Genomic DNA, 27780 nt, shown 5'->3' with positions numbered 1-27780 from the left:
TTGAAGTGCAATAGCTAATATGCACTTAAACTGTCCAAAGTAACAGAACTAGTCCACTACCGCTAGGCCATGAACGACTCTTCCAGGGGTAAGAAAGGAAAACCCACCCTGGTGTGCTGCCCGATTAGCAACAAGGAAAAAGTTGTTCAATGCAAGTCTACTCTCCTGGTGGGAGCCTTGTGGTTATGCTGGATTATGCTTGGTTGTGCAGGTGTAAACTGCTGCAGTGGGAAATTAAGTGTGGTGACCAAAGGCCTGATGCGCAAAGGAAATCCCCCAGAGCAGATGAGCAGCGGGGCCATCAAAGAAGGACTGGCTTCCTTCTCACATAACCAAGGCCAGTCCCTGGGAACGACAGTTCAGACTTCACGTATTTGTAGCAGTAAAGGCTTGATGTTGGCAAGTTTATTTCCCAGACACCTGTTCCCGCAGGTAACAGCCGCCGGAGCAGCTGCTGTGAGTGACTCTGAGGTCATCTCTCTCAAAGGTCCCGAGCTGAAAGGATTTGGAGAAGCACAAACCCCAAACCCAGGTTCTTCTCCATGGGGCCCCGGAATAAGTTGGAAAATCTAACCAAAGCAAGAAAAACTGGCGAGCCTGGAGAACGGGGCAGAGACGGAAGTCCCTGTTGACTTCAGGCATCCCCTGTCTCTCCCACCCTAAGCCAGGAGAAAAATCCGCTTCCTGCAGACGACCTCAGACCAACCAAGGTGCCCGCCGAGTCTCTCCTTGCAGGTCCGGCCCACGATTTCCACCCATCTCTTTCCCCCTGGCGCGGGGCGGCGGCAGGCGGGGTCACCAGATCCCCCTAGCCCGGGCCCCTCCGGGCGCGGGGTACGCTGACGCTTGCGCTCCTCCTCTCTCGCCTCCCCTCCCCATCTCTCCCCTCCTTCTTCGTCCAGTCCCTCCCCCAGCCTCGGCGCAGGGGGGCCGGGCTTGGCTCCGCGAGGCCCGTGCATTCCAGAGAGCCCAGCGAGCTAGAGCAACAAAGGAGCCGGGTCGTTGGCGAGGAGAGCTCGGGGGTCTGCGGCGCGCTGGGGCGAGGGTGGCTGCTGGGCCGCGGGCTGGCGCGGGGGCGGAGCCGGAGCTGCATTCGCACCCCCTGCCCGCGCCTGGCCTCCCTCGCGGGGCTGGGAGTTGGCTTTAATGGTGGGAGAGGGAATGGCGCTGGGGATTGGGGGCCCAGGGGGCTCCCAGGGCTGAAGACAACTTGGATTGCGAGGCGAGGGCTTTGGGAGTCGTGCATCCCGGTCCGGGCCTCCGCAGCCCAACATGGGCCCCAGGTTCCAAAGTTTGCGAAGTTGGGCGCCGAGGGGCCGGGGCGCGTGGAGCGTCCGGAGGGCCCCGGGCCCGGTTTCTCTGGGCGCACAGGTCGCATGAGCCGCCTCCGCGCCCGCAAGGGTCGTGCGTGTGGCCGGTGGGCTCCGAGGAGCGGGCGGGGGCGCCGGGGTTTTTTGCTGAGTTGGCCGGGTTGGCCATGGCCGCTGCCCGCCCCGCGCGGGGGCCGGAGCTCCCGCTCCTGGGGCTGCTGCTGCTGCTGCTGGGGGGCCCGAGCCGGGGGGCGTCCTCGAGCGGGAACGCGACCGGGCCTGGGCCGCGGAGCGCGGGCGGGAGCGCTAGGAGGAGCGCGGCGGTGACCGGCCCTCCGCCGCCGCTGAGCCACTGCGGCCGGGCTGCCCCCTGCGAGCCGCTGCGCTACAACGTGTGCCTGGGCTCCGTGCTGCCCTACGGGGCCACCTCCACACTGCTGGCCGGGGACTCGGACTCCCAGGAGGAAGCGCACGGCAAGCTCGTGCTCTGGTCGGGTAAGTACTCCGGAGCCGGGTTGGAGGGGCGGGAGTTGCTGCGGTAAGACGGGGGCACCCTTCGAAAGAACAGGCTCAGGCCTGAGCCTCGGAGAGGGCGGGGACAGCACCCAGGAGAGTTGGAGGGACAGAGTCCGACACTTTGGGGGCGGGTTACGTGCAGGATGGGACCCTCGGTCATGGGAATGGGAGGGCAAGGAAGTTGACGAAGCGAGTCACAAAGGGCCCGAGCTGGTGGGTGAGCAAAGGATGGCGGGGATGAGGGGCCCGTGAGGAGGGGGCTCTAAGCCACGGGAAAAGACATTTTGTAAGAAAAGGAGATGCTCCACCTACTCTGGAAGCAGGGTGCCGGGGGATTCAAGGAGGTGTTCAAGACCCTGGGGAAATTGGAGTTGGAGAGGAAAAGGGGAGGGATGACGGTGGAAGAGGTTTAGGCATTTAGAGGGAAGGGTAGGGGGACATGATCGAGTGAAGTTTTGAAGGAAATGAAACCTCCTTAACGATGAGTTGTTAGAAGGTAACCAGAAAGTTCTGGAAATCTTGATTTAGGAGACAGGAAAGAAGCCTAGAGAACTGTGATCTTGTCTGACTTTCACAGGAGATTTTATTCAGTTTGTGCATCTGAAAAACGGGCACTCTGACGCATGCAGGAGATTATGAAGGAATAAGACCTTTCTAACGATTCTTTATGTGTTCTTTGGAAATTTGGTTACCCAGGCTGGTCAGGGCTGTGGAAGGACGCTTAAGTCTGGAGTGTTGAGAGCCTGTGGACACTTCCATGGTGGTTTGAAGTCCCAGAGCCCCCTCACTGGAGTGGCAGAGTCTGAAAAACTGCACACTGAACCCAAATGTCCTTCCTTAGCAGTGTGGAGTATACGCTCTCCCCACCTGTCACTTTTCTGATGAGGTCTGGAGGGTGCTGGGGAAGGGAGCTGGCCTTATCTAGCCAGTGTGATTCTAAAACTGTTCTTGAAAAAGAAAAGAAAACCAGGAGCCAGGAGCAGAACTGGGAGCCTCCCTCTTTTGACAGGGCTGGGGTACCCCATGTCTTAGCTCTGCCCAGGGGTCTGGTGAGGACCCTAATGTAGGGAGTGTATGTAGGCCGCCTGTCATTGACAAGTTCTCAGCCTTTGTCAGATGTTGGACAAGTCCATAAGGTTCCTGGCTTGGTTCAGATGCTGGAGGAGGAACTTGGAGGATGGTATCTGTGATACCCATAAGGTGGAGCTGCATCCTTTGTGGGAATCAGGTTCTAAAGTCAGCACAGCACATAGACAGAAACCGGGTGTAATCAACAGTGGCTTTGAAAACTCTGCAGATTACTGTAGTGTAAGGTTGATGTGGTTTTGCATATACACTCCTTTTACGACGTTTGCATAAATGTGTTACATGTATACTCATACATAAGAATGGGTATACATAGAAGACAATAATTGTAATTTTAAAGTTACATTCATGCAAAAGACTGAAAGAATAATAGTAATAAAAAGAACACCAAAATAAGATTAAGCAAGGTTGCTTTGAGCACCACTTGAGTTTAGGAGTGAGCTGAATGGAAAGTCCAAATCTCTCAGCACTAGAATCTCACCCAGTTCTGAGTTGCTCATGCTGTCAAAGGATAATCTTTCTGTCCCTCTCTTTATTGATTTTGCAGGGACCCATGGTTTAATTTTCCCAAGTTAAATGCATGTTTGATGTTGCCTCCTTGCAGTTACCATCAGATCAAGGAGGAAGGGTATGAACCTCTTTCCAGCCCATACTCTTGAGAGCAGCTGCTGAGCAGACAGAAGTTGTTTAAGCTGGAACATGTACGAGTTAGTACCATCTGCTGGTTGTGCAGGTTGAAATCTTATTTTCTGTGCCTTTTGGCGGGTAGGGTCCTGCAGAGACACCAGCACTGAGCCCAGCACCATTAGTTCCATTAGTTCACTATGAGTTCTCTGCCACCAACCACCACCACTCAGCTCATTCCTGTTTCCATCTGCCTTCTGGTTGCAATCGTTCTGCTTGGGTCTTGCAAGTGGAGCAGAAGCAGGTATTAGCTTGAGCTGGGTAATGAGTAGGTAGAGTGAACCCGAGCCTTGAGCCTCGTGTGAGAATCACAGCCAGGTCAGCTGGTAGCCTCTGGCAAGTTGTTTATCATGTCCTGAGTTAATCATCTTGATTTTGCATTTAGACATGATCAGTGTTACCCGGCTCTTAGGGGCGTTTTTGTGGGTGAAGGATGAAGATGATCTAGGTTGTCTTCATCGGTAAACTCTTGAAGGTGGAGACTGGGTCTTCACTTTTTTCAAAGCCTCCGAGTACTGAGTATACATCCATGCTTCCATTCATGCATTCAGTTATGTATTGAATGTTTGCCATATGTCACATTCTGGGCATGTAAGGATGAAGAATACAGACATGATCCTCTGTCATCAAGAGGAAGACAGGTTGGGCATGGTGCTCACACCTGTAATCTCAGCACTTTGAGATTACAGTGCTGAGGTGGGAAGATTGCTCAATCCCAGGAGTTTGAGACCAGTCTGAGATCTTGTCTCTAAAAAAAAGAGGAAGACAGACCATTCAACAGGTTTTAGAAATACCTGTGAAAGGGCTGGGCATGGTGGCTCACGCCTGTAATCCCAGCACTTTGGGAGACCGAGGCGGGTGTACCACGAGGTCAGGAGATCGAGACCATTCTGGCTAACAAGGTGAAACCCCGTCTCTACTAAAAAATACAAAAAAAAAAAAAATTAGCCGGGCATGGTGGTGGGCTCCTGTAGTCCCAGCTACTTGGGAGGCTGAGCCAGGAGAATGGTATGAACCCAGGAGGTGGAGATTGCAGCGAGCTGAGATAGCACCACTGCTCTCCAGCCTGGACGACAGAACGAGACTCCATCTCAAAAAAAAAAAAAAAAGTAAAATAAAAAAGAAATACTTGTGAAAGGTACTGTGGCATTTTAGGGTGCTGAAAAAGCACAAAGGACCCAAAGAACATCCCCAGAAGAACTGACATTTAACCTATAACTTGACACATAAGCAGGAATTGCCTGGCCGAGGGAGAGTTGAGGTGTGAAGATCCAGATAGGAAGAGGAAATAGCATGTACAAAGATGTAGAGGTAGGAGGGCTTGGTGCTTTTAAAGAAAGTGTAAGAGTTGCAGTAGAACTGGATCAAAGCGTGTGAGGGGTTGAATTGTAAGAGATAAGACCTAAAGAATTAGAAAATAAAGGGATGTATACCTCATATTAAGTTTGGATGTTATCCAGGGGATGATAAGGAGCCACTGAAAGATTTTAAGCAAGGGAGAGATGTAATTGTCTTTGCATTTTAGCTGGATCTCTTTGGGTGTGGTGTGAAGAAACCATAGGAGCAGGGAAAGCCTGGAGCCTGACTTCATGACCAGGGGATGTTGAAGTAGCCCAAGTGAGAGATGATGGTGGTTGGGACTTGGTAACAGGACAGAAGGAGTGGGCAGATCCCACTAACTTTCAGAGGTAGTGCTCAGAGGGCACTAATGAGTTAGATGTGGAGCCTCAATGAGTGGGAGGCCTCAGGTTTCAGGCTTGGTTGGAAGGTGGTGCCATTCCCTTTCACTAAGATAGAGAATGCTAGAGGAGGAAGAAGTTTAGGCAGGAGGTGTGGCTTTGATTTTGGCCATGTGAATTAGAGATGCTCATTGGACATCTATGTGGAGATTCTTGGCAGATCTGGAAACAGGAATTGCTGGAGAGAGGTGGCTACTGTGTACTTCCTTGGCCCTGACTACTGGGGCTTTGGAAGGATGCCATTGACTGAGGAAGTTTATAGCTCAGGTTGGTCCAATTTCTAGGTCTGTATAGACCTCAGGTCTTTCCTCTGTCTTTCATCTCTCTGGCCTCAGGCTTCTTCAGTCACTTAGCATCTCTCCCCTTTACAGCTGGAAATGCCTCCTCCCAGGCATTCCAAGCTGACCAGACAAACATAATGTCCAGGCCGTGGTCCACCTTAGGCCAAACCTGGTTTAGTAAGTGGGGCAAAAAAGCAGAGAGGCCTGCAGCTGGCAGTGATGGTAGGTCCCTGAGAGCCAGCACGTAGCCTCCTTAACCACTGCTGTGCTCTGTGTGGTACGTAAGTGTGTGGCCTTGTCACCTTGCCCAGGTGCAGGTAAGTAGGAGAGAGACAAAGGCTGGGAGGAATTTCTTGTTTGCCTGTCACACATTGAATTGAAGGGTGAGAGGAGGAATGTTTTTGGTGATGGTGGATTATTTTCAGGGACAGATCAGAAAGAATTTCCTTAGAGCTGTTCCCAAACTTGGCTGATGATCAGAGTCAGTTAAAAATATATATATGGCCAGGTGCAGTGGCTGATGCCTGTAATCCCAACACTTTGGGAGGCTGAGGCGGGTGGATCACAAGGTCAGGAGATTGAGACCATCCTGGCTAATACGGTGAAACCCCGTCTCTACTAAAAATACAAAAAATTAGCCGGGCATGGTAGTGGGCACCTGTAGTCCCAGCTACTCGAGAGGCTGAGGCAGGAGAATGGCGTGAACCCGGGAGGCAGAGCTTGCACCACTGCACTCCAGCCTGGGTGACAGAGTGAGACTCCATCCCCCCCCCAAAAAAAGTGTGCATATATATATATATATATATATGTATGTATGTATAGGCTGGATGCAGTGGCTCACACCTGTAATCTCAGCACTTTGGGAAATTGAGATGGGAGATTGCTTGGAGCCAGGACTTTGAGACCAGCCTGAGCAACAAAGTGAGACCCCATCGCTAAAAAACAAAAAATTAGCCAAGCATGTTGGCACACACCTGTGGTTCCAGCTACACTGGAGGCTGAGGCAAAAAGATAGCTTGAATCCAGGAGGTTGAGGCTGCAGTGAGCCATGATCACACCAGTGCACTCCAGACTGGGCAACAGAGCAAGACCCTGTCTCAAAAATACATATGTTTATATGTATGTATATATGTATACACACACACGTATAGGGAAAGTATAAAATATAGAAAAACATACACGAGCCTAAGTCTTTTTAATTTTTTTTTTTTTTTTTGAGACGGAGTCTCGCTCTGTCACCCAGGCTGGAGTGCAGTGGTGCGATCTTGGCTCACTGCAAGCTCTGCCTCCCGAGTTCACGCCATTCCCCTGCCTCAGCCTCCCGAGTAGCTGGGACTACAGGCGCCCGCCACCTCGCCTGGCTAGTTTTTTGTATTTTTTAGTAAAGACGGGTTTCACCGTGTTAGCCAGGATGGTCTCCATCTCCTGATCTCGTGATCCGCCTGTCTCGGCCTCCCAAAGTGCTGGGATTACAAGCGTGAACCACTGCGTCCGGCCTCCTAAGTCTTTAAAAAAAATTTTTTTTTAATTAATTATTTGAGCAGTGGGGTCTTGCTGTGTTGCCCAGGCTGGAGTGCAGTGGCTATTCAGAGGCTCACTGATTGTATACATGGTACTTATGGTGCCTGGAATAGCTGGGACTACAGGCATGTGTTCTGTGCCAGCCCAAGTCTTCAATTTTGCTTCAGATCTTTAACTTTTTAATTGTGAAATATAACATGTATGTAGAAAACTGCATAAAACACAGAGGTACTAAATAACAAATAATTATAAAGTGGCATCTGGGTCAATAACTAGAACATGGTTAGACCCCAGAAGCTCCCTCTGTGTCTTGCTAGTCACATCCTCCTCCGCTTGCTCACATCCTCTCCACTTTTCAGTAATCACTTCCTTTTTTTCTCTATGGTTTTACCTCTTAGTTTTGGAATCCATAAGCAGTATATTTCAGCTTTGCATGTTTTTGAACTCTGTTCAAGTGGAATTTGTATAAAATAATATGCTGTGCATATTATTTCTTGCTTCTTTTACTCTATGTTATTATGTAAGATTCATCCATGTTATTGCAGGTTATTTCTTTTTTGTTTGTTCATTTGTTTGTTTTTCTTTTTTTGAGACAGTCTCGCTCTGTCACCTAGGCTAGAGTGCGGTGGTGTGATCTCGGCTCACTACAACCTCCACCTCCTGGGTTCAAACAATTCTCCTGCCTCCACCTCCCAGGTAGCTGGGACCATAGGTGCGCACCACCATGCCTGGCTAATTTTTGTATTTTTTAGTAGATACGGGTTTTGTCATGTTGGTCAGGGTGGCCTCAAACTCCTGACTTCAGGTGAGCCACCCCCCTCATACTGCAGCTTATTTCTTCATTGCTGAATAATATTCCATTATATGAGTGTACCACCAATTGTTTACCCCTTTTATTGTCATTTCAAGTTTTTGCCCTCTGTGAATAACATTGCTGTGAGTAGTCTTTTATATATATCCTGGTACAACTGGCACAAGTTTCTCCAGGTATATGCTGAAGGAGAATTGCTAGCTAATAAGGTGCGTGCATACTTTAGGCTTTTGCCAAACCATTTTTCAAAGTGGTTGTACCAACTTATACTCCCACTAGGTAGTAGAAAGTCAACATTGGTTCACATGATTCCCAACACTTGGTATTATCAGCCTTTTACATTTTTGCCAATCTACTGGCTATGTTGTGGCATATATTTGTGGTTTTAATGTGCACTTCCCTGATTACTAGTAAAGTTAAATGCCTTTTCAAAGGCTTACTGGCCATTAGGATTTCTGCTTTTGGGAAGTGTCTGTTCAAATCTTTGACGTATTTTTCTATAGGGACTATCTGTCATTTTTGTAAGATTTGTAGGAGTTCTTTATATATGCTAGATACGAGTATATAGGATTACAAAGAAAATCAATTATATTGACATAATAGTTATCAAATATAAAAATGCAAGTAGGTGGGCTTATTTATACAATAAATAAGATCTGGTGCAGGTGTAATGACCACTATAATATCAAAGTGATTATTGACATTATTTCGAGATATCTGCAACAAAATATCTGGTTTCCACTTGTGACAAAGCCACAGGTACTATTAACATTATGTGCTGTGGGCCAGGCGTGGTGGCTCATGCCTGTAACCCCAGCACTTTGGTGTGAGAAAAGAAAGAGAGATCAGACTGTTACTGTGTCTATGAAGAAAGAAGTAGACATAAGAGACTCCATTTTGTTCTTCTGATGGCAGACTTTACCGTGACAATGGAAGTGGTATTGTATGTCCAGGCACCGCCGGCCACTATCTTCATGCAGGAACCACAGTGCCCCCCCCCAAAAAAAATTATATACTGTGATGTGTTGCTTACATTCATAATTGGAGGAAGGGCCAAATTTTGGTTAGGTGTAATTTTTTTCCCATTGAAATTCATGGACCTCAATTTTTCCAAGAATCCTTTGTGAACCATAGGGTAAGAATGTTACTTACAGAATATCAGTATCTAGTAGAGAGTCTGAGCTATTTTTTTTTTTTTTTTGAGGCGGAGTCTCGCTCTGTCGCCCAGGCTGGAGTGCAGTGGCCAGATCTCAGCTCACTGCAAGCTCCGCCTCCCGGGTTTACGCCATTCTCCTGCCTCAGCCTCCCGAGTAGCTGGGACTAGAGGCGCCCGCCACGTCGCCCGGCTAGTTTTTGTATTTTTAGTAGAGACAGGGTTTCACCGTGTTCGCCAGGATAGTCTCGATCTCCTGACCTCGTGATCCGCCCGTCTCAGCCTCCCAAAGTGCTGGGATTACAGGCTTGAGCCACCGCGCCCGGCCGAGTCTGAGCTATTCTTGATCGCACGTGTGTGTGTGTGTGTGTGTGTGTGTGTGCGTGCACGCGCATGTGTGTGTGTGTTTTAATAGAGACAGGGTCTGACCGTATTGTCCAGGCTGGTCTTGAACTCCTGGGCTCAAGCGATCCTCCTGCCTTGGCCTCCCAAAATGCTCCTTTGTGTTTTAATATAAAAATACTTGGTGATTTTTTTTTTTTTTTTGAGGCGGAGTCTCGCTCTGTCGCCCGGACTGGAGTGCAGTGGCCGGATCTCAGCTCACTGCAAGCTCCGCCTCCGGGTTTACGACATTCTCCTGCCTCAGCCTCCCAAGTAGCTGGGACTACAGGCCCGCCACCTCGCCCGCTAGTTTTTGTATTTTTAGTAGAGACGAGGTTTCACCGTGTTAGCCAGGATGTCTCGATCTCCTGACCTCGTGATCCGCCCGTCTCGGCCTCCCAAAGTGCTGGGATTACAGGCTTGAGCCACCGCGCCCGGCCTTGGTGATTTTTTATTGGGATTGCATTGACTATATAGATTAACTTGGAAAAAAAAGAGACATCTTTACAATACTGAGTCTTCCAAACATTGAACATTTTTTTTTTTTTTTTGAGACGGAGTCTCGCTCTGTCGCCCAGGCTGGAGTGCAGTGGCCGGATCTCAGCTCACTGCAAGCTCCGCCTCCCGGGTTTACGCCATTCTCTCGCCTCAGCCTCCCGAGTAGCTGGGACTACAGGCGCCCGCCATCTCGCCCGGCTAATTTTTTGTATTTTTTTAGTAGAGACGGGGTTTCACCGTGTTAGCCAGGATGGTCTCGATCTCCTGACCTCGTGATCCGCCCGTCTCGGCCTCCCAAAGTGCTGGGATTACAGGCTTGAGCCACCGCGCCCGGCCACATTGAACATTTTTATATTTCTATTTAGAGCTTTCATTTTCTCAATATTCTGCACAGATTTAAATACTTATTATTTGTTAGACATTCCTAGGTACTTGATGTGTTTGATGCTGTTGTAAATGATGCCTTTAACATTTATTTCACTTTGTTTGTTGCTGATATATAGAAATAAAATTGATGCCTTTAACATTTATTTCACTTTGTTGCTGATATATAGAAATAAAATTGATTGTTAATTCAATAAACTTGCTAAATTTATTCTATACACATAGTCATATAATTTGTGAGTAATGAGTTTTGTTTCTTCTTTTCCAAGTCTTATACCTTTTATTTATCTTTATTGCTTTACTTAAGGCTTCCAGTACGTTGTTAAATAGACACAACATCTTAATTCTTGATTTTTCTGGATCCTAAAAAGAAAGCTTTTCTACCCTTCACCATTAAATTTGATGTTTGATATAGGTTTTTTATAGTTAATTACAGTTTATCAGATTAAGAACGTTTTCTCCTATTTCTAATTTGCCAATTATTCTTTTGATCATAGATGGATGTTGAATTTTATCAACTTTTTTTGGGGGGAGATGGAGTGTCACTCTGTCACCCAGGCTGGAGTGCAATGATGCGATCTCAGCTCACTGCAAGCTGTGCCTCCCGGGTTCAAGCGATTCTCCTGCCTCAGTCTCCCAAGTAGCTGGGACTACAGGCGTGTGCCACCATGTCCAGCTAATTTTTTGTATTTTTAGTAGAGATGGGGTTTCACCATGTTAGCCAGGATGGTCTCAATCTCCTGACCTCGTGATCCACCCACCTCAGCCTCCTAAAGTGCTGGGATTACAGGTGGGAGCCACCACGCCTGGCCGAATTTTATCAACTTTTTTTTTGCACCCATTGAGATGATAACATGATTTTTTTCTCCTTTAACCTGTTAATGTAGTAAATTGCATTGATTGAACTTTCTAATACTAAACCAACCTTAGAACAGTGGTACTCAGCTTGATTCGTCATCAGAATCACACAAATAAAAAGTCTTTTTAAAAGTCTAGATCAGCCGGGCGCGGTACCACCTGTATTCCTGTTTCTCTTTTTGTTTCATATTTTATTAAAAGAAATAAAATAATACAGATAAAGCTGATATCCCCTTTTTTTCTCTTTTCAGTTTCATTTCCTTCTTTTCTCTTTGGAAAGCTTCCCCATCCTAGTAATTTGTGTGTTTCTTTATTTTGTTTTTAAGCTCAAGTTTTTTGTTTGTTTGTTTTTTTCTGTTTGTTTTGTTTTTGTAGAGATGGGGTTTGGCCATATTGCCCAGGTTGGTCTCGAACTCCTGAGCTTAAGTGATCCACCCACCTTGGGCCTCCCAAAAATGCTAGGATTATAGCATGAGCCACCATGTTCTGCCTTAAGCTTAATTACTTTTTAAAAATAGGTTATACATGTACGTGGCACAGAATTCAAAAGGAACAAGTTAAGTCCTATTTCTGCATCCAGCTACCTATTTTTCCTCTGCAGAAGTAACCACCAACACTGGTTTGTGTGTCCTTTTGGAAATATCTGACATCTGTCTAGATGTAGATGTGCTCTTAGTCTCTCCTCTACCGCCCAACCAGTACCATGCTCTATAGACTGTTCTCCACTCAACTGAGTCCATGTAACATTACAACATTGGACATCATTCCATTTCAATGCACGTCCTGTCCTGCACCCCATAAGGAGACTTTGGTTAACAATGAACCACATGTGATGGTGTTCCCTTAAGATTATAATACCACATTTTTACTGTAGCCTTTCAATGTTTAGATATGTTTAGATACAGGGATACTCACTGTTGTGTTACAGTTGCCTGCAGTATTCAGTATAGCAACATGCTGTATAGGTTTGCAGCCTAGGAGCCATAGGTTATACTGTATCACCTAGGTGTGCAGTAGGCTCTACCATCCAGGTTTGTGTAAGTGCATTCTATGATGTTCACACAAAGATGACATTGCCTGGTGACACATTTCTCAGAAGATATCCTCATTGTTAAGCAACACGTGACTATAGTTCAACCCTGAAAAGTGTTCTATTGTAATGGTGTACGTTATTTTACTTGGTTGGTCTCCTCTTGATGGGTAGGGATTCAAGCTGTTTCTACTCTTTTGCTATTAAAACAGTGCTGCAATGAATAATCTATATTATCTTTGGGAACATGTGAAGTAGAAGTACTAGTATAAAATTTTGGGACCGGGGGCGGTGGCTCACGCCTGTTATCCCAGCACGTTGGGAGGCTGAGGCAGGTGGATCACCTGAGGTCTGGAGCTCGAGACCAGCCTGACCAACATGGAGAAACCCCGTCTCTACTAAAAATACAAAAAAATTAGCCGGGCATGGTGGCGCATGCCTGTAATCTCAGCTACTCGGGAGGCTGAGGTAGGAGAATCGTTTGAATGCGGGAGGCAGAGGTTGCAGTGAGCTGAGATCATCATGCCATGGCACTCTGGCCTGGGCAACAAGAGTGAAACTCAGTCTCAAAAAAAAAAAAAAAAAAAAAGAAAGGTAGATAATGCCAAAGTGATCTCCACAAGTGTTTACTAATTTTTATTCCTACCAACAAATATAAAAGTGCCAGTTTCCCCCCATACTCTTTATCTTTGCTTTCTTTCTTTTTTTTTTTTTTTTTTTTGAGATGGAGTTTTGTTCTGTCACCCAGGCTGGAGTGCAATGGCGATCTTGGCTCACTGCAACATCCACCTCCTGGATTCAAGCAATTCTCCTGCCTCAGCCTCCCAAGTAGTTGGGATTACAAGTGCCCGCCACCACACCTAGCTAGTGTTTGTAGTTTTTTAGTAGAGACAGGTTTTCACCATGTTGGCCAGGCTTGTCTCGAACTCCTGACCTCAGGTGATCAACCCGTCTCGGCCTCCCAAACTGTTGGGATTACAGGCATGAGCCACCACGCCCAGCACTCTTTATGTTTTTAAAGGCCATTAAATGGCCTTGAGCCCAGGAGTTCAAGACCATCCTGAGCAACATGGTGAAACCTTGTCTCTACAGAAAAATACAAAAATTTGCCAGGTGTGGTGGTGTGAGCTTGTAGTCTCTGCTACTCAGGAGTTTGGGGTGGGAGGATTAGCTGAGCCTGGGGAGCTCAAGGCTGCAGTGAGCTGTGATTATGCCACTGCACTCTAGCCTTGGCAACAGTGTGAGACCCCGTCTCAAAAAAATAAAAAAAATAAATAAACAAAAACGTAAAGAGATGTTCGGCCTCACTCTTAATAATACAAATGTGGAAAAAACTACAATGAAATACTCTTTTTTAAAACTTTTATACTTTTTATCACTTAGTGATAAAGATCAAAACATTTGAAACTGTGATCTGTTATTTGTCTTTCGCCTATGTTTCTATAGAATTATGCAATTTTTACTGATTTGGAGGAGCTCTGTGCATATAAGGAAATTAGCTCTTGTGATAAGCATTGAAAATATATTTTTTGAGTGTCTTACTTTTCTTATGATTTTGTATCGATTTTTCTGAAATCTTTTGTTTAAATCTTTTATCTCATGGTGTGTATGTTTTGTGTCATTTCAGAAGGTCTTCTCCACTCCAAGGTTTAAAAAATCATTTCCCATCTTTTCTTCTAAAACTTTAATTTTTAGAAAAACAATGTAGTTTTTTTTTTTTTTTTTTTTTTTTTGAGACGGAGTCTCGCTCTGTCGCCCAGGCTGGAGTGCAGTGGCCGGATCTCAGCTCACTGCAAGCTCCGCCTCCCGGGTTCACGCCATTCTCCAGCCTCAGCCTCCCGAGTAGCTGGGACTACAGGTGCCCGCCACCTCGCCCGGCTAGTTTTTTGTATTTTTTAGTAGAGACGGGGTTTCACCGGGTTAGCCAGGATGGTCTCGATCTCCTGACCTCATGATCCGCCCGCCTCGGCCTCCCAAAGTGCTGGGATTACAGGCTTGAGCCACCGCGCCGGGCCAATGTAGTTATTTTTTATCCATCTGGACTTTTATGTAAGAAATGGGGTAAAAATCCACCTTATTTTTTCCCTAGATAATTTCTCAGTTGTCCTTTAAGATTTATTTAATAATCTCTCTTTTTCCTGGGGAGTTTTATTTTCAAGGTATGAAACGATATTCACAATGAGGGAAAAAAATAAAAACAATCAAATTACACATTTTTTAAACCTGATTGTTATCACAGATATAAAAAGATTGAGAAAAATTATAGTTTTTTGTTTTTTGTTTGTTTGTTATGAGATGGAGTTTTGTTCTGTTGCCCAGGCTGGAGTGCAGTGGTGCCATCTCGGCTCACTGCAACCTCTGCCTCCCAGGTTCAAGCTGTTCTCCTGCCTCAGCCTCCTGAGTAGCTGAGATTACAGGTGCCCTCCACTACACCCGGCTAATTTTTGTACTTTTAGTAGAGACGGGGTTTCACCATGTTGGCCAGACTGGTCTTGAACTCCTGACCTCATGAGCCACCCACCTCGGCCTCCCAAAGTGCTGGGATTACAGGCTTGAGCCACCATGCCCGCCGACACAACCTTTTTATTAACTGCCTTATGTTTCTCTAAAGCATTTTACTCCAGAGAGCTCCCCCCATTTTAAATGTACTGCGCAATAAAAGTAAACATCCAGTAAAATTCACTTTTTCTTTGTTGTACAGTTCTAAGTTTAGACAAATGCATAGACTTGTGTAACCAGCCACCACATTCAAGATAGAGAATAGTCCTTTCACCTCCATATATTCTCACATGCTACTATTTTGTAGGCAAACCCTGCCCTCACCCCAATCCCTGGCACCTACTTCTCTGTTTTCTACAAGTACCCATGTGCTGAGAATTTCTGGTGACTGTTTTTAGGGTTTTGTTTTGTTTTGTTTTGTTTTTGAAACAGAGTCTCATTCTGTTGCCCAGGATGGAGTGCAGTGGGGCCATCTCTTCCCACTGCAACCTCTGCCTCCTAAGTTCAAGTGATTCTCTTGCCCCAGCCTCCCGAGTAGCTGGGATTACAGGCATGTATCACCAGGACTGACTAATTTTTGGATTTTTAGTAGAGACAGAGTTTCACCATGTTGGCCAGGCTGGTGTTGAACTCCTGACCTCAGGTGATCTGCCCGCCTTGGCCTCCCAAAGTGCTGGGATTACAGGTGTGAGCCACCGCGCCTGGCCAACTGGTAATTGAATTGAGTCAAGTGGGAACTGTTGCCTGAGGACATTGCTGCCTTTTTTTTTTTTTTTTTTTGCGACGGAGTCTCGCTCTGTTGCCCAGGCTGGAGTGCAGTGGCATGATCTCGGCTCACTGCAAGCTCTGCCTCCCAGATTCATGCCATTCTCCTGCCTCAGACTCCCAAGTAGCTGGGACTACAGGTACCCGCCACCACGCCCGGCTAATTTTTTGTATTTTTAGTAGAGACGGGGTTTCACTGTGTTAGCTAGGATGGTCTCAATCTCATGATCCACCTCGTGATCCACCCGCCTCGGCCTCCCAAAGTGCTGGAATTACAGGCATGAGCCACTGCACCCAGCCGGAGGAGGACATTGCTTCTTAACTGGCAGGAACTTGCTCTGCACCCTGGAATATATTCTGAAAGCTGGGAGCAGTCAGAGGCCTCAAACAAATAATCATAAGAGCTAACATTTCCTGAGCGCTTACTACATAACAGGTACTGCTAAGGGCATTTAAAGTGTTATCTCACTTTTCACAGCAGTTCCATAAGGTAAATCTATCATCCCCATTTTACAGATGAGGCCACTGAGGCTAAAGTACTTTGCGCAAGATCATAGAGCCAGGAAAGAGTGGAGCCAAGATTTGGACCCAGGCTGGCCAATTGCTGTGCACATGCTCCTTACCCCTCTACTATATTGCCTTCCCTCCAGAGGAGAGGTTACCTGTCTCTGCCACCCCCAGCCTGGAAATGTGACCGGCACCCACGTTGGCTCTCACATCGTCATATTCTCTCCTAATGCAACTTCTTGTTTGGGAAATAGATATTGCTGAAGCCGGGATGATTCAGGAAGGGCTTCTGTGACGGGCAGGGTGGAGGACTATGCTGGGGAGGGGTGCTGGGAGATCGCCGTCTGTTTCTGTCTTGCTGACAACATTTTTCCCCTCTCCGCACTGGACAGAGCCTCCTCTGTTCCTCTCCATCTGACTTCCTGCTTCCTCCTCTGGCTTTGGAGTGCCTGGCTCCTCTGACTACCTCTTCTTAAGCCCCCATCTCTTCTCTCTCTCACTCCGCTTGGTAAGAGGAACAAGGGTTCTGGGGTCTGGGCAAAGGGAAACATCTCCTGGTTCTAGCAAATGGGCCCCGTGAGGGTTGGGTGCACCCCTGAAAAGGTAAATCCACCCTGGGGAGCTCTACCAGAGGCATTACCACTCCCTAGCAGGGCATCTGGAAGCGGCAGTTATTTTCTTAAAACTTAAATTATAGTAAGCATACAGAATAGCGCACAGATCATGAACTTGATTCCCACAGGGTGAATACACTCATGTAACCAGTATCAGATCAGGAGATAGAATATTCCCAGCATCCCGTGTAACCAGTACCAGATTAAGAAATAAAACATTCCCAGCAGCCCAGAGGTTCCTCTCCAGGCTCTCTTCTAGTCACTGTCCCTAGTAGAGGGCTGGGGCATTTTTGTTTGTTACAATCACTTCTGGGTTCTACTGGCATTGAGTTGGCAGAGTCTAGGAATGCTAAGTGTCTGCAATGCATGGGACAGTCCTACAGTATAAAGAACTGTCCTGCCCAGATGCATGTTGAGAAACACTGTACCTGCTGGGTCTGACCAGTGATGGGCTGCAGTGTGGCAAAGGCCTGGGGAACAGGGGTGCAGCTGTGTCTGTGGGTCAGAGTGAGGAAGGGCCTTCACTGCGATTCTGTTGCCACCCTCAGGCCTCCGGAATGCTCCCCGCTGCTGGGCAGTGATCCAGCCCCTGCTGTGTGCCGTATACATGCCCAAGTGTGAGAATGACCGGGTGGAGCTGCCCAGCCGTACCCTCTGCCAGGCCACCAGAGGCCCCTGTGCCATCGTGGAGAGGGAGCGGGGCTGGCCTGACTTCCTGCGCTGTACTCCTGACCGCTTCCCTGAAGGCTGCACGGTGAGTGCTCTGTGAGACAAGGTCCAGGCTCTCTGGGCTGGGTAGGACCGGGTATAGGGCAGGGTCCAGTGGGGAGCAGGGGAGCCCAGAGCTTTGTCTCCTGGAGACCCTGAGCCTACAGCCATGGGGTCAGCAAGCCACAAACTCAAACTGCAGTTCACTGGCTGGACCCATCTATTACGGATTCTCTATTTATCAGTGATCACATGTTCAGCAAAATGTTTTGAGCAGTGGCTGTGTTGGGTGTTGTGGTGTTATGGGCATCACAGATGACGGGAGCCTGTCAGGAAGTCTCTCGTCTATGTTGGGAGTCAAGGCATGAGCATGTGAAACAGCTAGAGCCACCAAGGCAGGGGACGTGAGCTAGTTCTGAGTGGTGCAGGAGAGATCTTCAATGAAAATAATAACAGTAATAATTATAGTAATAATACTAATTAGTCCTGTTTACTATATGCCAAATACCATTATAATAAGCTCACGCCTGTAATCCCAGCACTTCGGGAGGCCGAGGCGGGCAGATCACCTGAAGTCAGGAGTTCCAGACCAGCCTGGCCAACATGGCGAAACCCTGTCTCTACTAAAAATACAAACATAAGTCTGATGTCGTGGCGCCTGTAGTCCCAGCTACTTGGGAGGCTGAGACATGAGAATCGCTTGAACCCAGGAGGTGGAAGTTGCAGTGAGCTGAGATCATGCCACTGAACTCCAGCCTGGGCTGCAGAGTAAGACTCTGTCTCAAAACAAACAAACAAACAAACAAACAAACAAACAAACAAACTGGCCGGACACAGTGGCTCACGCCTGTAATGCCACCACTTTGGAAAGCCAAGGCAGGTGGATCACTTGATGAGGTCAGAAGTTCAAGACCAGCCTGACCAACAGGGTGAAACTCCGTCTCTACTAAAAATACAAAAAATTAGCTGGATGTGGTGGTGGGCACCTGTAATCCCAGCTACTTGGGAGGCTGAAGCAGGAGCATCACTTAAACCCGGGAGGCAGAGGTTGCAGTGAGCTGAGATTGTGCCATTGCACTCCAGCCTGGGTGACAGAGCGAGACTCTGTCTCTCTCTCTATAAAAAATATATGTTTATTATTTTAACCCTTAAACCATACCATGAGGTAAGTACTACCATCTTAGAAATGGGGAAACTGGCTGGGCGCGGTGGCTCACGCCTGTAATCCCAGCATTTTGGGAGGCCGAGGCGGGTGGATCATGAGGTCAGGAGTTCAAGACCAGCCTGGCCAACCTGGTGAAACCCTGTCTCTACTAAAAATACAAAAATTAGCCAGGTGTGGTGGTAGGTGCCTGTAGTCCCAGCTACTCAGGAGGCTGAGGCAGGAGAATTGCTTGAACCCGGGAGGCAGAGGTTGCAGTGAACCGAGATTGTGCCACTGCCCTCCAGGCTGGGTGACAGAGCGAGACTGTCTCCAAAAAAACAAAGAAAAAAAGAAAGAAGTGGGGAAACTGAAGTACAGAGAGGCCAAATAATTTGCCAAGCCAGTCCTGGGATTCAGGTCCCAGAAGTGTATCTCCAGCCACCCTGCCATGCTACCTGGATACCTTTCCCTAAACGAGAGGCTCGCCCCTGAGCTGCCTTGACACCATCTTTTCCCATCCCTGGTGCCAGAATGAGGTGCAGAACATCAAGTTCAACAGTTCAGGCCAGTGCGAAGTGCCCTTGGTTCGGACAGACAACCCCAAGAGCTGGTACGAGGACGTGGAGGGCTGCGGCATCCAGTGCCAGAATCCGCTCTTCACCGAGGCTGAGCACCAGGACATGCACAGCTACATCGCGGCCTTTGGGGCCGTCACAGGCCTCTGCACGCTCTTCACCCTGGTCAGCTGCGGGAGGGCATGCCCGGGATGCCCTCTGCCTGGAACACGGGAAGAGAGCCAGAGGGAAGGGGGGCAAAGGGGTCTTGGTGGGGGTCCCCAGGGAAGGGTCATGATCAGAAGGGTCCGGGGCTCAGTTAAGGGTGTCTGTGTCAGCAGAATAACCCTAACCTCGCAGAATGGCCCACTTCTCTCTTCCAGGCCACATTCGTGGCTGACTGGCGGAACTCGAATCGCTACCCTGCTGTTATTCTCTTCTACGTCAATGCATGCTTCTTTGTGGGCAGCATTGGCTGGCTGGCCCAGTTCATGGATGGTGCCCGCCGGGAGATCGTCTGCCGTGCAGATGGCACCATGAGGCTTGGGGAGCCCACGTAGGTGTCTTGGGGACCCAGAAGTGAAGGTGCAGGGAGAAAGGCTGAAGTGTGCATTTACCCCAAAAGGGGCAGGTGCGTGTAAAACCGAGATCCAGAACAGGATCTGGCTCTGTCTTACTGCATACTGCATGCAAGGTGTCCAGTGTTAGGATCTTAGTTTCAGAATCAGGACCTTCGTGGTTTGCATCTGCTCAAAGGGGCGCCTCCTAGAGCCTCCTCAGATCTGATCTGGGTCCTGTCTGCAAGCCCTGCCTGACTTCTGGGAACCTCAGCAGTTGAGGGTGTGGGCACAGGGTGGGGAGACCAGGTGGAGGGAGTACGGAGTGACCACCTCAAGTGACACCTCACCTCTCTGCACAGCTCCAATGAGACTCTGTCCTGTGTCATCATCTTTGTCATCGTGTACTATGCCCTGATGGCTGGCGTGGTTTGGTTTGTGGTTCTCACCTATGCCTGGCACACTTCCTTCAAAGCCCTGGGCACTACCTACCAGCCTCTCTCGGGCAAGACCTCCTACTTCCACCTGCTCACCTGGTCACTCCCCTTTGTCCTCACTGTGGCAATCCTTGCTGTGGCGCAGGTATAGTGACTGGTAGGGACGGGAGTTCTGGATAGGGTGAGTTTGAGGGAGGGGGCCAGTAACCCACCTTCCCTCCCGCCCCTTCCTGCCGCAGGTGGATGGGGACTCTGTGAGTGGCATCTGTTTTGTGGGCTACAAGAACTACCGATACCGTGCGGGCTTCGTGCTGGCCCCAATCGGCCTGGTGCTCATCGTGGGAGGCTACTTCCTCATCCGAGGTGAGTGAAGACCAGACCAGGACCAGCTGGGTAACAAGATGTGCTGGGCACTTGCTGTGTGTGATTGGGAGCCGAGAGCTGCCAACACAGCTGCCCCCATGCTGAGACCCCAGCTAGTTGCTACAGGGTCTTCACACACAGTAGAAGGTGACCCTCTAGGCAGACAAAACACTGTGGGCACTTCTTGCAGGACAGCACCTTTGTGCTGGCCAGAAAAATCCATCCCTCTCTCCAGGGCCTTGGCCCAGGGCTCACAGCTTCTTTTTTTTGTTGTTGTTGTTTATTTTTGTTTTTGAGATAGAGTCTGGCTCTGTTGCCCAGGCTGGAGTGCAGTGGCACAATCTTGGCTCACTGCAACCTTTGCCTCCTGGGTTCTAGCTATTCTCCTGCCTCAGCCTCCCCCATAGCTGAAATCACAGGCATGCACCACCACGTCTGGCTAATTTTTGTATTTTTAGTAGAGACGGGGTTTCACCATGTTGGCCAGGCTGGTCTTGAACTCCTGACCTAAAGTGATCCACCCACCTCGGCCTCCCAAAGTGCCAGGATTATAGGCGTGAGTCACCATGCCCAGCCTCACAGCTTGTTAGGTGGAGTTGGGCCAGGATCCAGCCCCAGTCAGCTCCTGGCCAGTGCACTTGTGTGATGAACACCCTGAGTGATCTACTCTGCCCACTTGGCCCAACCTGGGTCCTTTGGTTATCCGTGTGCACATTATTAAATTAATGATATGTACTGTCAATCTTCTGGAGCTTGGTTTTCATCTTCTTTCTGCCCCCGGCACACACAGCTCTCAGCATGCATGAAATTAGTGGTCCCTAACTTTCCTGTCTCATACTGCCATCCCACAGTAAGCCTCAGCATCTAGCTCATTGTTGTTGGATTTCCTTTGTGAACCTCAGTTTCCTTACCCTGAACTGCCAGCCTTCTGTGCAGTCGCCTCTTTCCCCTCTTTTTGACTTCTGATCTGTGCTTCGTTATCATGCTGTCCTGGTGTGGTAATCACTAGCCACATGTGTTGAAACTAGTCCAGGCTGAGTGCGGCAGCTCACTCCTGTAATCCTAGTACTTTGGGAGGCTGAGACGGACGGATCACTTGAGCTCAGGAGTTCAAGACCAGCCTGAACAACATAGTGAGACCCCATTTCTACAAAAAATACAAAATTTGCCTGGGCAGGGTGGCACATGCCTGTGGTTCCAGCTATGTGAGAGGCTGAGGTGGGAGGCTTGCTTGAGCCCAGGAGGTTGAGGCTGCAGTAAGCCATGATCATGCCACTGCACTCCAGCCTGGGTGACAGAGTGAGACCCTGTCTCAAAGAAAACAAGACAACAATGAAAAGAAACGAGTCCAAATTGAGGTGTGTTGTAAAATGTGAAATACACACTGTATTAAAAAAAACTTAGCAGGAAAAAAATGTAAGATATCTCATTAATAATGTGTTACATGGATTATGTGTTGAAATGATTTTTATTTTGAATATATTGGGTTTGTAAAATATATTGATACTAGTTTTGCTTGTTTCTTTTAACTTTTTTTAAGTGGCCACTAGAAAATTGCCATATGTATGTGGATCACATATTTCTATGGGAAGGCCGGCATGGTGGCTCACACCTGTAATCCCAGCACTTTGGGAGGCCGAGGTGGGCAGATCACCTGAATTCAGGAGTTCAAGACCATCCTGGCCAACATGGTGAAACCCCATCTTTACAAAAATACAAAAATTAGCCAGCATGATGGCGGGTGCCTGTGATCCCAGGTGCTTGGGAGGCTGAGGCAGGAGAATTGCTTGAACCTGGGAGGCGGAGTTTACAATGAGCTGAGATTGCACCATTGCACTCCAGCCTGGGAGACAGGGTTCCGTCTAAAAAAAAAAACAACAACTATATTGGATAGTGCTGTTCTTGAGTTTGTTCTATGCCTTTTCCATCAGAACAGCTTTGATCTGCCCCCTTCCTCAGGGGCAGCTAGGCCATGACCGAGGTTTCCTCTTCTCGTGTCTGTCTAGGCTCTGCCCTGGTCTTCCCAGTCCCTGGTAGACCTGCTACCAACTTCTCACCATTTCTCCAGTGTCTCTAGCTCCCCAGGCTTTCAGTCAGCACAGGGGCAATCAGACTTGGGACACCAGAGCCTTAGGACCCTCCTCCTACTCACCCATCCTTCCCAGCAGGGCAGCCTCACCCCTGCTAATGTCTGAGGTCCCCCTTCTGTTCAGGAGTCATGACTCTGTTCTCCATCAAGAGCAACCACCCAGGGCTGCTGAGTGAGAAGGCTGCCAGCAAGATCAATGAGACCATGCTGCGCCTAGGTGAGTGGCCCCGGGGGACTTTGGTCTGAGGTCCTGGCCAGTCCAACACTGCACCCTCCTGGGGCTATGTGACTGGCAGGATGCAGTAAGTCAGTGGGACAAGTTAGCCATGGGGACAAGGACAAGGGGTGTGTGTAGGTGGTAGTGGTAGTGGCAGCTCAAAAGAAGGGGGCCTACTCGGGGGGAAGAATTCAAGTTCATGCCAGGACTGGTTCCTCCTGCCCACTACATCCCATGTGGGCCCTCCCATGGCTGCCTCAAGTGCCCTTCTTTATTTTAGAGGAAGCAGTTCTTGGACTGAGCCCAGGATGAGTTCACCCCAGCCCCAGCGGTCTTTGAGGCCTCAGTGGGGCAGACTCCCTCCTCCCCACTGCAGCTGCGGGACTGGGCTTGGTAACGTCCTGTCCTGCCCCTGTCCTCCACAGGCATTTTTGGCTTCCTGGCCTTTGGCTTTGTGCTCATTACCTTCAGCTGCCACTTCTACGACTTCTTCAACCAGGCTGAGTGGGAGCGCAGCTTCCGGGACTATGTGCTGTGAGTGAGGGGCATGGAGGCGGCAGTGTTGGGAGCCGGAGCCAAGGCCATAGGACACCCACCTCCACCCACTGGGCAGCAGGGATTTGCCAAGTCCCTGCTGCATACAGCAGATTCAACTGATGGTGTCTGAGTGCATAAGGCGCCAGTCTCTGCAGTTTCTCAAACATGGCAAACAACCTTCGCATCCCTTCTCACCTCTGCCCTTCCCTCTCCACCCCCTTGGTTGCCCGGCTGGTGCATGTGTGACTGTTAAGCAGCCAGTTCAGCTTCGTGACTGACACTAAGTTGCCCTCTAATTCTTCGTGCTCTCCCGCAGAGCCTGCTGTAGATCCCGGCACAGGACTAGTTACCTCTCTATGATAGGTTAATGACTTGTTAATGTCGGCTAGTTTTGCCTGTGCTTTTTTGTGTCATAATGAGGATGGATTGGAGAGAGTAAGACATCTCTACTGCGGAGAGAAGCGCAGTGCCCACTGTTACAAGGACAGCCGCTAAAATGGATGCTAGTCCAAGCCCTGACTGTGTCAGGCTCTTCCTTAAAGGTTCCGGCCTCCAGTCTGGGATACTTTAAACCACAATGATGCCTCAGTCTCTGCCCCAGAGATTTGATTTAATTGCCTGGGGCGGGGCCCAGACATTAGTAGCTATTAAAAGCTCCCCAGTTGATTCTAATGAGCACCCAGGGTTGAGATCAGCGCTGTGGGGCTTAGCCCTTTCTAAAGGTTTTGGATTGGTTGTCTGAGTCTACTCAGTAGACTCAGAAAATCCCACCTGTAGTTCCAGCTACTTGGGAGGCTGACGCAGGAGATTGCCTGAGCCCAGGAATTGGAAGCTGCGGTGGGCTGTGATCGTGCCACCACAGTCTAGCCTGGGTGACAGAGCAAGACCCTGTCTCAAAAAAAGAGAGAGAAAAAAGGAAAGCCTCACTTGTCTACGTCCCCTCACTGTAGGTGTCAGGCCAATGTGACCATCGGACTGCCCACCAAGAAGCCCATCCCTGACTGTGAGATCAAGAATCGCCCGAGCCTTCTGGTGGAGAAGATCAACCTGTTTGCCATGTTTGGAACTGGCATTGCCATGAGCACCTGGGTCTGGACCAAGGCCACGCTGCTCATCTGGAGGCGTACCTGGTGCAGGTGGGCGCGGCAGCCAGCCCCTCCTGCCCTGCCCGCCTCACCCTCAGGCTTGGGACCCCATCTTTAGGTTTTGTCAGGTCCTGCTTCTAGTGCAGCCTTGGTCAGTGGTTCACCACCGCCCCCTGGTGGCACCTCCTGTCCTTGGGTGGCACCTCCCAATGCCTGGGCCTGGGCCAAGTGCAGAGCCAGCTGTCATCATCTTTTAAGAGTGGAGTGATTGGAGGGCTGGGCTCACAGGAGCTCTGCATTCTGGCCCCACTTCTTTGCAGAGAAGGCCTCTACTCCTGAGTCCTTGAAGGACTTGAGGCCCTTGGGAGCCTCCTTCTCTGGAAAGAATGGCATCGCTGGCCCTTCCCAAGATTTGCTGGGAAGTGGCTGTTTCTTCACGCTCCTTCCCTATCCCTTCTACTCTCAGGTTGACTGGGCAGAGTGACGATGAGCCCAAGCGGATCAAGAAGAGCAAGATGATTGCCAAGGCCTTCTCCAAGCGGCATGAGCTCCTACAGAACCCGGGCCAGGAGCTGTCCTTCAGCATGCACACTGTGTCCCACGATGGGCCTGTGGGTGAGCCTCACCCCTCCTCCACCGGAGCCGCCTGGCCCCGCGCTGCCCATGTGCTATTCTCTCCCAGCCTGCTGGGGGCACACAGATTATTTGGAAGACTGACTGTGTGGAGCAAGGCACTCCCTCTGTCACTCACACACCCATTCTTCCCCAGGCCCCTCCCACCCTCTGGGGGGCTTCCCCTCTCTGTTTCTGCCCCTGGGTCTGCTTGCCAGTGCTTGGGTTCCAAGAAGACTCCTCTCCCTCTCCCTTCTCCTAAATTCTGCAGTTGCTATCCCTGGGCAAGAGTAAGTCAGGGTTCCAAGAACTGGATTTCTGGCCTCCAGTTAGGCCCTTTGGGGACCTGAGGCCCTTCTCTTCAGATTCTGAAGGGGTAGAGATCACCGTGGTCACAGGGTGAGCTTTCTCTGGTGAGCAGGAGGGACTGGCTGTGGGAAGGTGAATGGCACTGAGTATGGGAGGCACTGCCGGGGACTGGGGAGTCACTATTCCTTCTCCTTTCCTTCCTTCTATTCCCACAGCGGGCTTGGCCTTTGATCTCAATGAGCCCTCAGCTGATGTCTCCTCTGCCTGGGCCCAGCATGTCACCAAGATGGTGGCTCGGAGAGGAGCCATACTGCCCCAGGATATTTCTGTCACCCCTGTGGCAACTCCAGGTATGAGGGTTCAGGCTTCTGGAGGAAGACGGGGGGCACAGAGGCTGGGGGCTTCTGGGACTGGAGTACAGGGGCTGTCAAAGGAGGAGGAAGAGGAAGGAAAGGCCCCAAAGGATCTGAAAGGTGGGGCTAAGGCTCTAAGAGTCTAGAGGCCTGGGCCCCACAACTAACAGGGTAAGGGCTCCCAGGAGAGTGGGGGTGCCATGGACAGAGCCAGGACCCCAAGCTCATGTTTTCTCTCCTCCTGTCAGTGCCCCCAGAGGAACAAGCCAACCTGTGGCTGGTTGAGGCAGAGATCTCCCCAGAACTGCAGAAGCGCCTGGGCCGGAAGAAGAAGAGGAGGAAGAGGAAGAAGGAGGTGTGCCCGCTGGCGCCGCCCCCTGAGCTTCACCCCCCTGCCCCTGCGTCCAGTACCGTTCCTCGACTGCCTCAGCTGCCCCGGCAGAAATGCCTGGTGGCTGCAGGTGCATGGGGAGCTGGGGACTCTTGCCGACAGGGAGCGTGGACCCTGGTCTCCAACCCATTCTGCCCAGAGCCCAGTCCCCCTCAGGATCCATTTCTGCCTAGTGCACCAGCCCCCATGGCCTGGGCTCACAGCCACCGACAGGGCCTGGGGCCCATTCACTCCCGCACCAACCTGATGGAGGCAGAACTCATGGATGCAGACTCAGACTTCTGAGCCTGCAGAGCAGGACCTAGGACAGGAAAGAGAGGAACCAATACCTTCAAGGCTCCTCTTCCTCACGGAGCATGCTTCCCTAGGATCCCGTCTTCCAGAGAACCTGTGGGCTGACTGCCCTCCCAGGAGAGTTCTGGATGTCTGGCTCAAAGCAGCAGGACTGTGGTAAAGAGCCTAACATCTCCACAGGGAGGCTTCACCCCAGGGACAGGGCCTGGAGCTCAGGGTCCTTGTTTCTGCCCCACCAGCTGCAGCCTGGTTGGCAGCATCTGCTCCATTGGGGCAGGGAGTATGCAGAGCTTGCAGTGGGGCAGGAATGGTGGAGGCAGAGGTGACAGTTCCCAGAGTGGGCTGTGGTGGCCAGGGAGGCAGCCTAGCCCATGTCTGGCCGATGAGGGCTGGCTGCTGTTTTCTGGGCTGATGGGTGCCCTTTCCTGGCAATCTCAGTCCAAAAGTGTTAATTTTTTCATTACTCCTTTGTCTAAGTAGGGCCAGGGCTCCCTCTTCCTCTCCCAGGTGTTTGTGGGGCTGGAAGGGCCTGCTCCCATAGGGGCCATGTCGCCTCTTAATAGGTGGCCCTACCCCAAACCCATCTTTTGTTCTCCTGTATCCTCCTTCCCTTGTTCCTTTTCAGTTCAATTTCAGAGGTGCCAACCTCTTCACATTTCTTTTTTGTTGATGAGGACCCAGAGCTGCTGCACACACTCACCTGCAACCCCCTCCCCTCACTGCTGGGCCCCATCTCCACGGGAGAGACTGGTTCAGCTCTAGGGCCTCAGCCTGGAGTGGGATAGGAGAGGAGAGTAATGGGGCCTCTGAAAGATGTGTCATCTCTTCCTCACACCCATTCAGTGAATGATGGGTCCTCTAGACTTAAGGGGCTCCCCTGGGAAGCTGCTGTAGCTTCAGCCAGGCAAGAAAGCTTCCTTCAACCTGCATAGCCGGTGGGTGAGATTCCCACCTTCCATAGCCTCCAACCATGTTCCCAAGGCCCCACTTTCAAGAATCAGACACCAGGAAGCCATAGATGCTGGCTGGGTTCCAGGTTATGGGGAGAAGAAATACAGTCAATAAAAGGTTTTTGTATAAACTCTTGGTGTGTTTTTTGTTTTGTTTGTTTTTTGTTTTTGAGACGGAGTCTTGCTCTGTCGCCCAGGCTGGAGTGCAGTGGCGCATCTCTGCTCACTGCAACCTCCATCTCCCGGGTTCTCCATTCTCCTGCCTCAGCCTCCCAAGTAGGTGGGACTACAGGTGCCCGCCACCACGCCTGGCTGATTTTTTGTATTTTTTTTAGTAGAGACGGGGTTTCACCATGTTAGCCAGGATGGTCTTGATCTCCTGACCTCGTGATCTGCCCACCTCGGCTTCCCAAAGTGCTGGGATTACAGGCATGAGCCACTGCCGCTTTTTTTTTTTTTTTTTTTGAGATAAAAGTCTCACTCTACCCCCAGGCTAGAGTACAGTGGCGTGATATTGGCTCACTGCAACCTCTGTCTCCTGGG

The 27780-nt window shown here is 49.8% G+C and overlaps 1 protein-coding gene across 2 annotated transcripts; it reads left to right on the top strand.

The window, feature by feature from the left end:
• Positions 1-962: 962 nt before the first annotated feature.
• On the top strand, positions 963-27368 carry SMO (smoothened, frizzled class receptor). 2 transcript variants are annotated; one of them, XM_033191944.1, is made up of 13 exons: positions 1707-1805; positions 16416-16531; positions 17186-17391; positions 19020-19229; positions 19427-19599; positions 19963-20182; positions 20277-20400; positions 22614-22706; positions 23132-23240; positions 24194-24379; positions 24795-24943; positions 25465-25599; positions 25851-27368. In XM_033191944.1, exons 3-13 carry the CDS (start codon positions 17245-17247, stop codon positions 26276-26278), a joined length of 1974 nt encoding a protein of 657 aa, XP_033047835.1. In that variant the 5' UTR covers positions 1707-1805; positions 16416-16531; positions 17186-17244; the 3' UTR covers positions 26279-27368. The 2 variants fall into 2 exon arrangements, with proteins under 2 accessions (XP_033047834.1, XP_033047835.1); XM_033191943.1 differs by lacking the exon at positions 16416-16531 and having other exon boundaries at positions 963-1805.
• The last annotated feature ends 412 nt before the right edge of the window (positions 27369-27780 follow it).

The sequence above is a fragment of the Trachypithecus francoisi genome, unplaced genomic scaffold (genome assembly GCF_009764315.1).
Source record: "Trachypithecus francoisi isolate TF-2019V2 unplaced genomic scaffold, Tfra_2.0 Lachesis_group4, whole genome shotgun sequence".
Classification (NCBI taxonomy): domain Eukaryota; kingdom Metazoa; phylum Chordata; class Mammalia; order Primates; family Cercopithecidae; genus Trachypithecus; species Trachypithecus francoisi.
The sequence above is the reverse complement of the archived record's forward strand: the minus strand, read 5'-3'. Positions and strand labels throughout refer to the sequence as shown.